The 18,059-nt window shown below is 39.0% G+C and overlaps 1 protein-coding gene across 8 annotated transcripts in view; it reads right to left on the reverse strand.

The window, feature by feature from the left end:
* The window catches only part of USP45 (ubiquitin specific peptidase 45), a 55,072-nt gene that overhangs the window by 34,254 nt on the left and 2,759 nt on the right, over positions 1 to 18,059 (reverse strand). For 5 of the 8 annotated variants that reach the window (XM_076333290.1, XM_076333286.1, XM_076333292.1 and 2 more), the window contains exons 3-8: positions 14,861 to 14,935; positions 13,519 to 13,601; positions 12,104 to 12,213; positions 10,644 to 10,813; positions 8,907 to 9,010; positions 8,298 to 8,398 (exon numbers count right to left, since the gene is read on the reverse strand). In XM_076333290.1, coding sequence (XP_076189405.1) covers positions 8,298 to 8,398; positions 8,907 to 9,010; positions 10,644 to 10,813; positions 12,104 to 12,203 — 475 coding nt within the window. In that variant the 5' untranslated portion in view covers positions 12,204 to 12,213; positions 13,519 to 13,601; positions 14,861 to 14,935. The remainder of the gene's footprint in view (positions 1 to 8,297; positions 8,399 to 8,906; positions 9,011 to 10,643; positions 10,814 to 12,103; positions 12,214 to 13,518; positions 13,602 to 14,860; positions 14,936 to 18,059) is intronic. The other 3 variants (XM_076333288.1, XM_076333289.1, XM_076333287.1) reach the window with 2 other exon arrangements.

An 18,059-nucleotide genomic window follows, 5' to 3' on the forward strand; every position in this document is an offset into this window, starting at 1 on the left:
CATATATTTGTTCTAATGAGTTTCACATTGAAGTCTCATTAAAGTGTTCTTGAGAAATAACTAACAGACCTATTTACGTTAATGAGATGCTCATGCCAAAAGGTTCTTTTATGTATACTCCTAGGTAGTTTCTTGCTTAGAAGATGAAAAAATATAACTAAATAAAAAAGAAGTCATTAAAATATCTGTTGTATCTGGCAACAAGCTTCTGACACAATCTGTCTGCACCCTATAGTGCCATCAAGGCATAATTATTTTTCCAAATTGTATCTGAGTTTGTCAAAACGCAGTTAGAGGTGCTTTGCTGTTTAAAAACATTTTTTAAACATTCTTGGTAATACTGCTTACACAGCTTTAAAATATTCTCCTTTCCACTGGCGTGGAAAATTAAGACGGTACAAGGGCAAAGTAAGAGATCAAGTTCTCCTTGAAAAAGCAGACAATGCAATGAATGACAAATAGCTTAGGAGCTGCTCACGCCCTGAAACAGTCACAGTTTTATGGGCTATGCGCAGCAACACCTTTTCATTGACATGCTTACAAGGGGCATACTACAGGGTCTGAGACTCGTCCACCCACGCAGAGCTCCAAAAGAATCGTAGCAGGAGAATGGGAGCTCCAAGTGTCTGCAACTCAAAGGCACTGCTCGTGCTCGGAAATTTAATCATGTAAGTGGAGACTTCTTCCCCTCAGAAAAGTATGCTATACAGAGAAGTGCTGGGGAGAAGAGACGGTTAAAAAGAAAAAAAAAGAAGAAAAAAAAAAAGCCAAAATTGTGTAAATAATTTGTGTATTAGTATACCACAGTTGTTGCATTTATCCATCGGCATTCAAAAACATCTGGGACAGCATCTTAAAGTAAACAATGTTCACAAGGCCATCTGGACAAAACTGCAGGCAAAAATTAAAGCATAAGCATATGGAAAAGCAGATTTTTCTCTTCCCTTTAGCAGTACAGGATGACAAATGTCAAACCTAGATCTGTCCACGCTTCACTGTGCTATGCTTTGCAGCACCACCTGGCTCTCCTTGCACAGCCACCAAATATGGACAGCACTGCCACAGCGGACCATATCTGCAGGGCAAACTCGATAAAAGCATTTCACTTCATGGTTAAATGGCAGCTTCACACAAGTAGCAAGGTTCCATTTGCTGAACCTTACATATAAATCATTTAAGGGAGGGAAAACAAAGCCAAAACATCCAGCTTTGTGATAAGAGCTGGATGAATACGCAATTATAAAACACAATAAATGAGAACCAGACATCCGATTGCCACAAAGCTGGATGATTAGTATAGGCATAAGGAGAAGTAGTAGTAAATTAAGAAAAGGCCTGTATGTTGTTACTGAAGTCTAGGAACCTCCTTTCATTCAGAAGGTTTTAATTACTGCCTCTTGATTTTTTAATAGTTTTTACAAACACTATCCACGTGACATTTTACGAGGATTTTTGTATCTGTGAAAAAGTCTTGACAGAAAAGTGTTTTTTTTGCCATTACAAACATTATCTGCTGCCTCGCTTATTCCACGCAGATATTTTTAGGACATATACAGAGCCAGAGGAGGGACAGCAGTTTTTAATTTAACTCTGCTCAGTGTCCCCAGTTCAGCGATAAATGACAGACAGGCCTGAAGCTGAATGTTTAGTTGACATGTGAAGAGTTGGTCAGTCTTAATAGAAGATGCTGGTAATGACTGTGATAGCTAATACTTCTACAGATTGGGGCTGGAGGGCCCTTCTGCAAGATTAACCCAAGGCTACAAGCATGTTATTAATCAAAAGGGTAATATGTAATTTTTTAAAGTGAATTTGCACCGAACTGTTTCATGGACTCTTGCCGACACAATCTTGCAATCCTGTAATGTTTTAACAGGCGTGCTTTTGGATACGAAAAGTGACTTTTATGCCAGTATAGACAAAACAAGGATCCCAGCAGAAGGATTCCATCAAAATGGCTGTCATCTGCTGCTGCCCACAAGGGCCTTCAGCTCCTGGCCAAACAGTGTTTTGAGAAAAGAAGTACTCCAAGCCATCCGGCTGCGTGCAGTAATACCTATTATAAAGGACCTCGTTAATGTTAACGAGAGCAAGGCAAGTGAAAAGCACAAAAGTAATTAAATTCATAGATTGATTTCTGTCTGTAGTTCACTATTACATCTTTTGTTGATGTTGACAGGGTGCCCCTCAACCCCCCTGCCCTTCTCAGGCACTGTGGACATCAGCCCCAGGCAGGCCTGTCCCTCCACAGCGGGGACAGCATATCCGACTGTGACTGTTTCGGGGCTCACATGTTCGGACTACACCTCTCTGTTAGACTCCTTCTGCAGTTTTGTTGTAGGGGTAGCCTTTCTAATCCAGTCACACAGGGAAAACTCTCACCTACATTGTGCCTTGACCACCACAACTTCCTTTTCCCTCGACAAAGCGTATCTGGCTGCAGAGACGCCCTACTGGAGCACTCTACCAAGACCCACTGCCCAGCTCTCCATCAGACTCATCACACCCTACTGACCACCTCTTCCCCGGCACCAGGTCAGTGCCTGCCTCTGGTCCCACCACGACGTCCACCTCCAGCGCTCACTCCTTCAGCTCTCAGACAGCTGCATTTGTGCTTAGGTGCAGCCTTTGCGTTCAGCAAAGCTTCCCGACGTCACCCTGCTCTCCCCCATGCTAGCAATCCCCCTTCCCACCAGACCCAGAGGAAGAGCACAGCAGTCAGAGACTGCTCCCCTCCTACAGCTCTTGCTTGCAATGCGCTCTCGTCTTACCACTCTTTTCTTCAGCTTTTTTTTACCTACTTCTGCTCACCTATAGTCTTGTCTTGTAAGCTCTCTGGAGGCGGGGAACATTGTTTTGTCCCACAGCTGCACAGCACCGGCCTCATGGGTATGTGACTGAGATTCCTAAGCCCAACATTAATATAGACAATGATTCAGCCCATGAATCAGAGCAAGACACCAGACCAGGTGTACAAACACACACAGTGCCAACACATCCTCTTGCAAAAGACGTTCAGAAAACTTATCACAGGTTTCCTATCCATTTGTTTTGCCAGTATTTCAAACATTTGCAGTGCTCATGGACTTTTGTACCGCCCTTGCTGAAACTGAGCTGTGCCTGGGGGTGCAGATGGTATGCAAGCAAAAAGATAAATGACATCCAATTTTTCTTTCAGCCGGAGGAGTAAGCATTTTTGCTCATCTTTTCAATGCAACTTTTTTTTTTAATTAAAAATGAGGGTTCCAGGAATATGCACTTTTATTCCAAGGTCAAGCCTTTTCTATTGAATACAACTCTGGTACTTCACTTGAAGGTCTTCACAGTAAAAGCAAGGTTAATAGATTGCCTTTCTTTTACCAAGTTGTCATCATGCTGTATTATGAAATGCCACTAAATTGTCTGGCACTCCTTTTTTATTTAAAAAAAATTTTTTTTTTTCTCAATGCTGTACAACAATGAGAATCTAACCCTTAGAAAAACAGCACAGTTCTCTTCTGAAATGGTCACTAGCTTTACGTTTTAAAAGCCCAATTTCTCTTGCAATGTTACAATCCTACCAAATTAAAGATTACAAACTGCAATTTTATTTCTCTGATTCTGCCAGAATGTTATAAACTAAAAAACACGTCTGCACAGTGTGAAAGAGCAAGCTATTCAAGCACCAGTTTTGATCCTCTACGCTCAGATGATTTGCGCTACACCTCACAAGTAAATAAGTACATGGACAGAAAAGGGAAGAATCCGTGGATAAAATTGCAGAACGTCTAAAACATTTTTTGCCAATGATTCAGTTTTCGTTTCTTTGCAACGTGTATAATTAACAGTAGCCCCTAACAAGTAAGTAAACTTGAAAGAAAATTTATGACCGACAACAGAAATGTCTTTTTGCTGAAGTGTATCTCAGTTTTGGAGAATCAACATATTCTGCTTTATTTTGCTAGTTAATTTTCTTTTTAAGTAGATAGAATGGACTTATATGAACTCAAGCTCCAAATTACACGTAGTGAAAATCAGTTATGAAAGAACACAATTATTTTTTTCAGTGCGATCCTTTCTCAACTGCTAATAGCCACAGACGAATGCAAATCTAAAACACTATTCATCATACTATTTGTTTTTCCATACAAGTTAACACCTATTACTTGTACTGTAAAATTATATATTTTTTTAATCTCTGTTTTACATCAGTTATATCCATTAAAATAGAAATCAAGTTTCTAACTTTCACCTATCGGCAAATCTGGGCATCTGAACTCACTAGCAAAATCTCATTCCTCTGCTTGACCTTCCCAACAATAAATTTAACTACAAAATTTGAGAACAAATATTCTTCCTTCCCATTCTATTGCCACACAAACCAATTTAATTAACTGCTCTATAAAAAAACTGAGTATGCCATCTTATGTCTCCACCAACATCTAATTTGGCTTTTGTAAAGGAAAATACGTGTAATATTCACTTTTACGACTGCAAAACAATTTCTTTTCTCCAGCAAATGAGCAGACACGCGGATCGCAATGTCTCAGCATGGTTTCTGTGTACTACATGTGCATTATGTCCATGTGAAGCTCACAAGTGTGCCACACGGACAATACTGCACCTGCCTTTCTGTGAAAATCATCATGGCCTGCTAACCTTTTCCACAAAACAAATTTCTGGGTGGTACACCCTAGAAAGCAATCTTGCTTTATTCTTCCATCTTGTGCCCAACATGACCTCTTAACCAAACAGACCGCTCAAAAAAAAAAAAGGCAAAAAGAAAAAAAAAGCAGGCATTGCTGGGTACAACAAACCATAGGATCAGATGCGAAAATCACACAGCTGCAAGCATTCTTTTGGGAACCCAGCACTGGGATTTATCTCAATCGCTTAATGTAATTACAAAAGTCAGTCATGTAGTAGTAATGTAATTTGCACATTTTTACAGCTGAAGTGAAGTTGAATCTTTATGAGAGGCCGAGTGAAAAGCAGGGATCCTGCTGCCACACTATTCCACCACATTAGTACCAAATGACAAGCATTTTGCTTTTGTTTATTTTCCAAGATGCATTAATTAGGAAATCTATATAACCCTCCCTTACATGTTTAAGCTGATTATTTTATCTCTAAATGACTCCTGCACTTTTGAGAACAAAATAAAAAAAACTAGCAGTCCTCATCTGTTACTTACATCCATGTTCATACTGCATTTCTGCAGAAATTTCTACACAATGCTATCTGAATTTTAATGACGCACCATGCCAACCATTGCATCGTTACAACAGAAAGAAATCCAGACGTAAGATGAATTGTTGTTACAGTGCCACGTTCTGCTATGAAAGTTAAGTGTCTTCACTTTGGCTGCTTTTTAGGAAGAAACAGAAAAGCAATGGAAAAAAAGCACAAGATTGATTTTTAAGTGGGAAATATGAATTATTAATTGTCAGTGCTACACTAGGTGTTTCTCACAAGTTATGTTTCATTTAATTAAAATTAGTTTATTTTTATTATGGGTGAACATACAAAACGAATTAAAAAAATGTAAGCCAACTCAAGAGTTTAAAGGATGACAGTTACACTGAAATATCACTGTAACATGAAATAAAATGCTACACTTAAAAAAAAAGAAGATAACTTTTCAATAGTAGAGTTAATTTTCACTGTTACACTTTGTGTCCTTTGTTTTCTGGACAACAGCATGAATTACAGTTTGATTTCAGATTTTATTTTTTAAAAAATCCTTAAAGGCAGTCTAACTTAAAAAAAAAAAAAAAAGTTACATAAGTTACATTTCTTTAGGGGAAGTACCAAGTGTGTCAGCCCAAGTATTTGACATAAAACAGAAAAGGCACTGCTGTTAAATTTATCAAAGTGAAACAAGAATGCCAATCCTGCTTGGGAATTCCCTTTCACGCACACCACTTATTTATCAATACACGGCTGTTTCCCAGCCTCTTCCAGCGAGCGGCCTGGCCCAAAGCAACAGGCCATGCCAGGCAAACAGCTTTTTCTTCTTTTCCTTGCCACTTAAGAAAACCCAACAAATCATTTTTGGGCCAGCGTTCCCAGAGCTCTCAAGAACGGGATCCAAACTGCTCAGCACAGCCGTACTCTCTGCCACGTGGGAGAGAGTCCAAACATTACCGGAAGCACACACACACACACTTGCTTTTTGTGTGAAAACAGGCTTGCACATGAGCCTTAGCCCCTTCCCAGCAAGGAGCAGGAAACACGACAGCCCTGCAGGAGCAACCTCCACGCGCTGAGACCTCTTGCTGCCGAGGCAGCCACCCTGCAAGGCTCGCACATGACTTCCTTAGCTTTGAAGGACGCCAGCGTGTCTACTCGCTCACTCAAAACCGGGCACGTGCATGAATTTGAAGGATGAAGCGTAACCGTGCAGACCGGTAACACACGGCCCATGACACTGGGAAATCGGTCCATCACCAATTTGAAACTGCCCTGCACCTCCCACCGCCTTGCAGGAGGACCCTCGTGCTGCCCACAACACACCGCTCGCCTGACATCACCGTTGGTACCCAACTCTACCTTTTACATCACTCGTGAACCTCCTTTTCCAAGGCACCAAAGCAAGCAGGGCCAACTCAATGCACTGCTACCACAAAATGCACGACCACAAACTGAAGCTGGATGATAGCTAGTTTTTCATTTCAATGCCTGGTTTCGGAAACTGAAGGGAAAACTGGTTTAACTAAAACAGGAGGGAAAAAAAAAAAGAAAGAAAAAAACCAGGGAAAAAAATGTTTATGCCCTAAACAAAAACAATACAATTTTGTTTCCAATTATAGAAGAGAGTTTCCAGTTGCATCAGGCAAATACTTAAATGAAATATACGCGTTTTCGAGAGTATCAAAATGAAACACAAATATATATACAGCAGAACTACATTCTGCCCTGCTCTGCTATAAACACCTGATTTTTAAGAAATCCTGGGCCTAATTTAAGCTTACTTTTCCTGAGTTAGTTTGGAATTTTGGTTGCTTAATTTAAGACATTTCACAGAAAACTTCTAAGCACCACACTCTGAAAACTTTAGGTATTTTCAAGATTCATAAATTAAGAATCTAAACCCCGAAGCACACAGAGTCGTATCACTCTGAAAGTCTTAGCCAGCAGTACAAAACCAGAATGAAATTGTTTCCATTAAATTAAGTGAAACAAACACTACAGCATTTTCATCTGCAAGCAAGCTGCAACACCCATTTACAGGTAAACTTGAAACTGAGGCTGTGAGCAAAAGTGAAATCACATACTGTATTTTCATTGCTCCAAGCGAAAAGATGCAGAAAGTAGCAATTTATCAATTTATTACAATTCAATAATTTAACATACAATTTGTGACTAGATCAAAATATAAAATATGTATTTCTGAGTGGCCCTTCATTTTTCTTCCCCCCTCAAAAAATATGTAACATCTCTTAAAACCAGTAGGATTTATGCACATGCAGCTAGAGGAATACCTAGTCTAATTCAGTAAGGCAATTCTTTTCCATTTTTACTTCTAACCAGTTGATTATCTCTGCTATAAACTGAAACCAATTGTTTTAAAAGTTTACTTAAGCTGTTTTTTGTGAAGAAAATCTGGAATCCGATGCACACTCTAAGTCACAAGCCAGAAATGCTGCCAAGTATGTTACAGTAGGGATGAATAACATCAACATTATCAAGAGTAGACAGTTGAGGGCCACACGTACAAAGTTCTATCTACTATTACATATATTGAGAAGATATAGTAGGCTCCTAATATAAGAAAATAATTTAATACTATTTTCTATTAATAGAAATGACCGTTCTATCAATTAAAACCCAATAACATAAATTAACAGAAAGCATTACATCCAACAACAGAGCACTAGAAAATCCACTTAAACAAATCTAATTAACTGTGGAAAACAAATTTAAATCAGAAAAATTTAAGAAGTGACACATCCACACTAGGAAAATTCAATTAATTTATGCTTCTATATAGTTTTTGTGCATTAATTTATATGGCATCTTATTTAAGGTAACATCTTCTCTACAATAAACTTTGTTCATTAAAGACAAAATTTGGAAAAACTGTCCTACGATGCCCAAAATATTTTTAAAATGTAATCATACAGTAGAAAAAAAATGAAATTATGTTTCGACAGGCATCACTTGCCCAAGCAATTGTGCAATTACAAACTGTATTATACTCGCGTCATACATAATTTTTCAATTGTATGTTTAACATGACTCAAAATCTGAAAAGCTCATTTTTAGAGACAATACATTACAGATGTCTCCAGATAAAACTATTTGTGTAAACTTACTTGGTTCAGCCCTGGAACCATGTTTCTGAAGAAAGTCAACTATCTGAGCCAAAACCTTTTTGTTGCAATGTGTTGACAGCTCTTCATCACATTCATAACACCTAAACAAGAGAAGGAACGAACTGCAATTCAGGGTATCTGGATGCACCTCCCACCTCTAACAAACCTCTCTAACAACCTTACGCCAATTACTTAAGCTCTAGGTTACAATTTTTCATACTAAAAAGAGGAATAAAATTGAATTCTCTCATACTATATATGCTTTTCTATAGATCAGCCCCAATTCACTATGATACTTACAGATTTAAATAATCTCAGTTTATAGTCCTGCAAATAATCATATAGAAACAAGCAGGAAGGACAAAATCCTGTAACCAGCAACTCTCTATGGAACACAATGGACTCAAACTTCTATCTTAGTATTGCTTTGTGACCCCTTTAAGAGTCCTAAGGACAAACGAATTTTCCCTCCAGAAAGCCCGCCTTTCCCCTATATAAAGTATTCATTTTATCTGTCAAAATAATTCTTTATCATGAGAAGACACTGCTTTAAGTTATGAGTAGTCCTTAAACACAAGCATACACGAACACCTGCATACTCACTCTTACCATATGATCCATGTGCTGAGGTTGATAACAATGCAATGAGGTTCTGCGCGTGCTGTTTGGAAGTGTTTCAGAGAATGCTGGCCTTCCGAGGTCTTACTACATCCCTAAAAACAGAAACATCAACACAGTAAGGGGAAAAAAGGGAAGTAGGAAAAGACTATATTATTAGTAAATAAACTGCAAAAACTTTACTTCTCAAAATTAGACAGAAAACTATAGTACCCTAAATACTCATTTAGCATTCTCAAGGATTGAGAGGGTTTAATATTCTTTATAATCCAGTATTATAAAGATAGCAGTTAACTTTTTTTTTTTTAAATGAACACATTTTCTTTTTACTAATAAAGGAAAATCAATGACAACACAAAACCAAAATCTCATCTTTTCTACTTGGAAAAAACAGTTAAAAGTATAGAAAATTACTAAGTTTCTTTTAACGTAATAGAAATAATTCCTACTTTTTGAACAAGTATTGAATAAGTAGCAATAGACAGCAAATTATGCCATTCACATAAGTAAGAATTCTCTAAAAAATGTGAATTAAATGACTATGTAGCATATTTAGTCCACAGAATATCAAGGGAAGGACAGCATAGGTAACCCTCACTGCTCAAGAATGCCAAATGAATTCCAGACAGCAAATACAAAAGGCACATAAATTGCTTTTGTACTAAAAAGCTACTCAGAACACACCATTTATATACAGCAGCTTCGAGAGAAAGCATTTGCAATTTTTCAAGTATCTACAGAGTGGGACTTAGAAGATCCAGGACTGGTCTCTGAATGAGGCATGAGTTTTGGAGGCTATTAACAGCATAAACATGAAAAAGTACACAGATTTAACTCCTTTTAAAAGCCCACCTTAACTACAAATTTTCAGAGACAAGCTATATGAGTCCTTCTGAGATCCAGTTAACTATCTTCTGAAGCCTGCTAATAGCATGTTCCTTTGCAAAATTAAATCTGTTCAGATAATACTGGTAGGAGCTGGCTTCTGTCCTTACTATAGCAAGACCTACCAAAAGTCTAAGAAAATTGTGAAATGCTTCGTTCAGGCAACTATTAGCTGAACTAAGCATGACACTGCCTGTAAACTGTATTTTTCTGTATCAGGCTTTACTTCACTCACAGGACAGAAACCTGTGCAAGGCCTTGGGGTCAGTACCTGCCATTTTAAACACTGAGGCCACGATTTGACATTATAACTGATCCAATCTAATGGCTGTCACAAAAAGCAGCATTCTCACTCCTGCACAGTCCTTTCCCCCTGGTTTCAATCACATCTAGCAATTGAGTGCCCACAGTATGAGTTGATTCAGCACTATACATATCCATTTTTTAATTCATTTGTATTTGCAGGATCTTCTGCCAGATGAGCCAGCTGAACGGATGCATTTTGCAACCACACAGTTCCTGGAGCCAATTCTCTGTAAGTGGCAAGAGCATGCAGATGAAGAACAGAGAAAAGGCAGGAGCGTCACTTACTACTTGTGATGCTGAACTGCACCGTAACACATAAGGCTAACCCAAAACACTGCTGAAAACCAGACAAGAAGAACATAAGGCCACATCCCACTCCGCTGAAGAAGATGAAGCATGGACTCTCAAAACTAAGCACTTATGTCACACTGCTTCACTGAAGGTAATGAGATGCCAAACAGACAACGATCTATACAGGTCATATCCTTTAGAAAATCAGGGCCTATCCACCTCCGTAAATTTCCAACGTATGCTTACCTGAGAGCCACATTTGAGACACAGCCATATGTCCGAAGGTGCCACGGGCTCACCATCACTCATCCGCCTCTCCTTCAGACATTCTGCACATATTGACCAAACGCTCTGAGCTACCGCTCTCTTCACATGATGCACATCCACTGCTTGGCTCACGTGCTGGCAGGTTAAGCCTGGAGAAAATGACACATACTCACTTTCATCCATTAAAAATAATAGCTGTGAAAGGGAGCATGTGTACACTAAAGGAGCAGTCTTCAACAAATTCAGCATTAGGAAAAAAAAAGTCAAAGAACTAAAATAGGAAAAATCAGCCAGCTGCTCCCTATATACTGAATTTTATGAAGGATCTATTTCGGTCTTTCTACAATGAAAATCCTTTTCAAGTCAATAAACACCACCTCTTAAAAACAGATAAACTATTTTGTACAAAAGTACAAGGACTACTTTTGTACAAAATTAATTTCCCTGGTTCTTTTTTGGGGGGAGGGGGAGGATGTCAACAGAAAATACTACATAAATCTATTTTTGCATATAACAACACAGGCACTTGACCTCCTTTCCCATCCATAAAGACAGATTTCCAAATACCCATGCATCCTTAATACAACTGCCCATTCTGAACATGAATATCGACGACCGTTCTTCTCTGTCATATTTTTTGTACAAATTCCACTATGATATCACAGAATAACCTAGGTTTGAAGAGAACTCTGAAGGAATCTTGTCCAAACCCTCATTCAAAGCAGGGTCAAACACAAATTTAGATCTGGTTGCTGATGGCTTCGTTCAGCTGAGTGTTGAATATCTTCAAGGACAGAGGTTTCACCACATCACTAGAAAATCAGCTTTCTGTTTGACAATCCTCATGGTGCAAATATTTCCTCATACCTAGCCAAATTTTCCTTGCCCTACCTTTTGTCTGTTGCCTTTAGTCCTTTCATTGTGGACCTCCCAGAAGAGTCTGGCTCTGCCTTCTCTATAACCACCTATCTGGCAGTCAAAGAAAGAAACTATACTTTCACTCCTTTGGCTAAACAAATCCATTCCCTTCAGCTCCTCTTCACGCATCATGTTCTCCTTCTCCTTAACCATGTGGAGGGGGTGACCCACTGCTGGACTCACTCCGACAAGTCAACATCGTTCTTGTAACAGGGAGTCCAGAAGTGGACACAGTACTCCAGATGAAGTCTCGCAAGTGTTGAAAAGATGGGAAGAATCACGTACCTCGACCTGCACTCTAGTTAATACAGTCCAGCATACAGTAGGCACAAGCCACACCGCTTGCTTTCATTCAGTGTGTGCAGTAGGACCACCAGGACCTTTTCTGCAAAGCTGCTTTCAAGCCATTGATTCCCTGTAACTGCATACCGCTGCAATACCGCTGATTCGTGGTTTTCATCAGTCAACACGGAAGTTATTAGCCCTCAACCTCAGGGCCAAATATCACCTTATGTATTTACCTGAAATATCATCTGAGGAGTCTTCATCCTGCAGCCTGTTAGGCCTTTTGCTTCTCTTTGGTTTCTCAAGGTTGGCTCTTGATGGATCTTTCACCCGCATCTGTTACTTACTGGGAAAGAGAAACAGGGGTTGCTTTATGGTCTAAACACTTCATCAAATGTAGTGAGTTTGAACTCTAAAAGCATGAGATCAAATCACACATTCAAACCTCACGAACAGTTTTAGGCTTTGACTAATGTCAGCTATTGTGTAACCAGGAGTATGAACATGTCAGGAATGAACTCTTAGGAATGCCGCAAGATCAGTTAGTTATATTACATGACATTATAAATTGCATCTGTAGCTACAGGGGACACACACTTCCAGGCAGCGATTTTAAATATTCGAGACACCGAGATTTTCTTCACTTTTGTTATTGTAAACTACTACAGAGCTCAAGCCATACCTTACCAGAAAAACTTCATTAAAATAAAAGCTTCTCTTCCTTAACATATCTCCCTTAGGAAAGGTTTCTGTCACCATTCACCCTTACACATTCCCTAAAAGCTTTTGAGCAATTTCAAGCACTTTAATAAAATAAAAAAGTATTCCAAATCTCATGAAAGTGTCCCCTCCTATGAGCGAGGACAGACTGGAGTGAGAGCTGATTCCTCTAATAAACATCAGAGAATCCATATGGATGAAGTCTCTCATAGGAAATTTGGGTCATTAATCAAGGAGTCCTACGAGGAACAGAATTAAAGGGTAAATATTTGCCACTAAACTTTTTAAAAAAATCCTCAGAGATTTCAGCACACCAGTCATTTAATCAAAATCCAAATGTGAATTCACTGAAGGAGTGTAGCTGTGCATCACACAAACAGCTTCTGAGGCTTAGTTTACAGGTTGCCTTTTAACTATGTGCTTCATAAAAACAAATCTATGTTTTCATATACAAAGCTTATGAATGTAAGGTAGTCAAATAGTCATACATTGCAAACCTCTGAGCCATTCTGTTTAGAAAAAAAATGACATCTTGTTGTGCACCACATACAAGTTAATAATGTCACCTGAGCCACCAGTACCAAATATTTTCAACTGTGCTACCTCATTTATGTATAGGAAACCTCTGAAATGCCCTACATTTGGGAACAGCAAAAGATACATTCTTGCTACAGATCAAGTAGATAAGTTTGCCAAAGTTTAAAAATTTAGGTAGACAAACTTTTTAAATCTTCTTTGTATATCCATTCAAACCTTTGTACTACTGAAGCTCTGAGAGACACAGGAACTGACCTGTATATTGAACTCAGTATTCCCTCTCCTTTCTTAGCCATTAAGCCAATCAGCAGAACAGTCATCAATATTGATACCAGAGCACCACCACCACTGGTATCTGAACGGCCCTCGCTAAAGTGAAGCAGGCAATCCATACCTCAGAGCTCCTCTTCCAGGTTCCTATAGATCTGGACGGATGTCTCTGCATCTGCCACACGAACTGTTAGTGCTGGAGGTTTTCTGCATGAACGTATCAATTAGAGATTTACTTTGGACAAGTCAAATTTCTGTAGAGTATGAAAGAAACCTTTACTCTCTGCTTCCTTGCATCAACGGCTTCACATCTCCTCAACCTTTCAAAATGCACTTCGTTTTTTTCCGAATGCTACATTTACATAGCAATCAGTTTATACTATATTAAATACCATGATGCTCTTAAATTATAGATTTCAAAATTTCCTGTACTTAAGGGTATAAAGCTTCAAATGCTTAGACATGCAAGTGAACAATGCCACTGAATTAATCTTTGCTGATTTCCTAGGTTCGCAATTCATGTTCATACAGTAAGAAAGATGTGAATGTTCCAGCTCTTGACTCTTTATATACAACAAATTTTAGCTTGCCTAACGTACATCAACAGCCACACACCACAGCATCCCGAGAACAGGAAAAGGTGCTTCAGACCCAAACAACTTCAACTGTGTATTTCTGCCTTGGCATCTTATCATATATATCAAAGGTTCATGTGAAACTACCCATCACCACTTGTCGTACTGCCAAGATTCACAAGATTCATCGAGACATTCATGAAACAGTAAGGCCAATACAGCTACTGTTAGAAAACCCATGATTTTACACTAAATTATGTAAAGACTCAATAGCAAAGACAGCAAAAATGTCCTCCCTAAAGGAACATAGTTGCGTTTAGGTTATTCAACATTGACATAAACGATCTAGGAGTTCATTTCAGCATAACAATTTTTATCTCTTTGGACAGATTATGTAAGACTGTCCAAACCACAGATTTCACCCAAACGAAAGTCATGTTCATATCAGTACATTTTGAGAGCTTGGATAACTTCATGAAAGAACAATTATGGGCCCAACCAGCTGAAATGCAAGCAAGTCTTTACCACCTGTGAAATCCTGTGGCCCATAGGCCAGGTGATACGATCCAGATCGGGGCACACAGAGCCCGTTTGACCCACTCTCTAGGGTCCTTCAGGACTCGTGGGAAAGAGAGAGTGTCAGTTGGTACCTGCAACGACTGAAAATGTGGCATTTCTAGCCCAACATAATCAACATGGCATTAGAAATGAATGCTGACTTAAGAAGCCAGCGTTCACACTGCAGGTTTGGGAACCCACCAAGCAACCCGGAGACTTTTCAGTCTTCTTTCAGTAACAGCAGGCAGAACAAAAGATAACAGGGACCATTGGATTAATGATTTTTCATGAACACACATAGAGACAGGCATCCATCAGACAACGTTTACTGACCTGTGAGCTCTTGGAAAAGCCACAGCATATCAAGGACCTAGCCAGCCGGGGTTTGTGCCTCATTTTGAAAAGCATCTAAGTGGGGTAAAAGGGTAAGAGCAACAAACTACTCAGCAAGCATCTATGATGCAAGCAGCACAGTATATACGCAGTACTCTCTGCCCTTTTCCAGTATATTTGGGGACAGAAAACGTTACAAGTAAAAGATTTCCTTTAACAATTAAAAACATGATCAACATTTCAAAATCAAAATGTTTACGCCAGGAATTTGATTATTATATTTAATTGAGATAAACGAGGAAGAAACCTAAGGTGCTTCAGAAATTACTTCTCAGAAATATTGCAGTTTACAGGAAATAAAAGATTGAGATTTTATTGGAAGGAAAACGCTGAACAAACATAGACCCAAGAAAGCATAAAATACAGCTAAGAAAAAAGCAAGAGAGAAATTCTCTAGGTTTCTCTTGACCATAGGCACAAGGCATTCAGGACAGGCAGGCAGAGGAGAAATGAACAATTTGCACAAATGAACTTGATACAATGAAGATTAAAAACCTGGGCAATATTCCTATGATTTGCCTCTTTCCAACCCATTCTCCTATTTTTTGAATATGTTCAATAGTAATTTGTGGCTACAGCCATCAACTGTGGAGTGTCCTAAAGCAGACAGACTCTCCCTCTCTCCCTATGCAGAAAGAAGTCTCCATGAATCCTTGCTTGGAAGCTTCTTTTTGTGATGGAAAACCAAATACGGTAAGTTTTTCATTTTGTATAGACAAAATCAAGTCACAGTGCAAATGATATTTGACTAATGAATCTGACAAATAAAAAACCCCTGATTTTTGTGGTAGAAAAAACTGAGTTCAGAAGGTATGTTAGCTCCACCCTGATCTCTATTTGGCACACAGTAAATATCTTAAATATAAATTAGGCAGTTTCATGGGGAAAAAACTAAAAATAGAAGGAGCTAAATCTCTTCCTTTTAAGCAATCGTTTCATACAAAACTAAGAACTAGTCCTTGCCAAACGTGCTCAGATTCTTTGAGCTCAGCGTACAAGAGTTTGAAATGTAATCATCATCACTTGCTATTCTCAGTTTACTTTTTACTTCTTAAAAGACTAATGGCAGTCTGCCTACAAAAAGCTGATTAAGATCAAAAGCTCACTACAACTGCTCATTTCCACCTGTCTAGAAAGAACAAACCACTTCAAAAGCAGCAGAATGATCTGCCTACCTAATTTTAAAAGCTTCAAATTTGACAAAGTGCCAAAGATCAATGTGCTAGATTTGTTAAGTTAAATCTAAGGTATGCCCAGACTATTTTCAATGTAAGGTATGCCTGAAATAGTCTATATTTAACAGCATTAATATTTCTATATTTAGAAATGCACCCTCTTCATAAACTATATATTTAGAAACTAAAAAGAGCTGGATGTAGTTCCTAAAGTAAATAATTGTTATTTTTTCTAAGTTTTATATTTTACTGGAACTCAGTAGAGCTAGGACCAATAAAAGATAAAAGGCTAGTGTGAACTAGAATTGACTTTTCTTTTGGGGAAAAAAAAAACCAACAAAAAAACCCCAAAAACCAAAACCAAACAGGTCATTCCTCTTCACAGCATCTTTACTGTGAGATGAGAGGTGGAGAAGCAAACTATGTCTTCACTGTCTAGACTCCACAAAACCTATTCCCGTCTTATCATCTTGCACTCCTTACTTAGAGATTGAGTCCCTCCTCCTACAATGTCTACAGCTCACTTGCTAAATTTTGAAATGTGCCACCTTAGTGAGTTTTCCTATGCCGTACCTTTACTATGATGCTTATAAGAAACCTGAACCAGGTCATCAGTATGTTAAGAGGAATAACCTGCCATGCTGACTACTACCACATCACTGCTTCCATTCCATCTTCCGAGATCCACTTTCCCCTCCTCTTATAATTAGGGTGCAAGCTCTTTCAGGCAAGTGCCATGTTTTTGTTCTTACCTGCATAATACCTATCACAACATTTTTCCTGATTCATGAATAACAGGAGGATTACACTTGCATTACTAGAATGCAAACAACAAGATATAAACTGTGTAATAACCATTAGCTTATCTAAGCATACTTACTCTATGAAATATAGCCAAATGAGTCTACAGATAGTCTCCAGGTACTATTTTGGATACAGGTAAAACTCTCCCAGTAGGACTGGCCATAAACCGTGAAACCAGTATTGTCAGTTATTCCATCAGTGAACATCTCAATTCAAAGTAGCTGGGGCAAATACATTTACCTCAATTCCTCAATTCATCTGAGGTATCCTAAATACCAACCATCTCACCACTCGTAGTTAAAGTCTCCAATTAAAATGATATGATTTTATGTTGCTAATGGGAAAAAAACCTGCATCACACCGAAAAGGCATAGTGCAGTGAATACAGCATTTCAAAAATTAGCACTTTAAGGTAACTTAACAGAACTGTCCAGCTGTCAACAGCAGCCTACCACCAAAGCAAGGGGCTGAGGAACAGCACAGATGTGCAGATTAAGTCCAAAGGCCAAGATGCTCCGTAGCCCATCTGTGAAGGGTCTTTATGAGCTTCCACGTAACTGTCAGCGTACAGAAAGAGCTTTGTATGGGTCAGTAATGCCAGACCCTCTGCAGAATTGCTACATGTTTTGATGTAAGCTGCAAGTTGATATATTTTGGACGTCTGTTCTGAGCGTTACCTGTGGCATTTTGGCTTGCTCGCCGCTAGATCAAATGTCACCCAATCAGAGCAAGAACTGCATCCATCACAGTTAGCAACCGGGCAGTGTCACCCATCAGCGGGCCAGGAGGCTCAGCGCTCTGACAGCCACCGAAACCTTTGCGGCAAACAAGGCCCCGCTGCCTGCTAGAGCAGTAAAAGGACCAGAACTGCTGACTGGTAGTGGCAGCAACACTTCTTCCCCTGGAAAATGTCATCTGAAATTCTGAAAGTGTCATCTCCAAGACTTCCTAGCCCAAAGGCACATCACACATCCTACACCGTCACTGGAGCTCAAACGCCAATCCTGACATTATATTACAGTCCTAAAAGGGTGAGACGCTGATGTACTTTTTGCACAAGCAGTGAGACGGAGCCTTCGGACCACTAGATACCACTTGCCAAGTGACAGTAAAAATCCCACAGCATTTCTCACTTTTATTAATCCTTTTTATCCAGCCGT

Source organism: Aptenodytes patagonicus, chromosome 3 (assembly GCF_965638725.1).
Source record: "Aptenodytes patagonicus chromosome 3, bAptPat1.pri.cur, whole genome shotgun sequence".
In the NCBI taxonomy this organism is placed as follows: domain Eukaryota; kingdom Metazoa; phylum Chordata; class Aves; order Sphenisciformes; family Spheniscidae; genus Aptenodytes; species Aptenodytes patagonicus.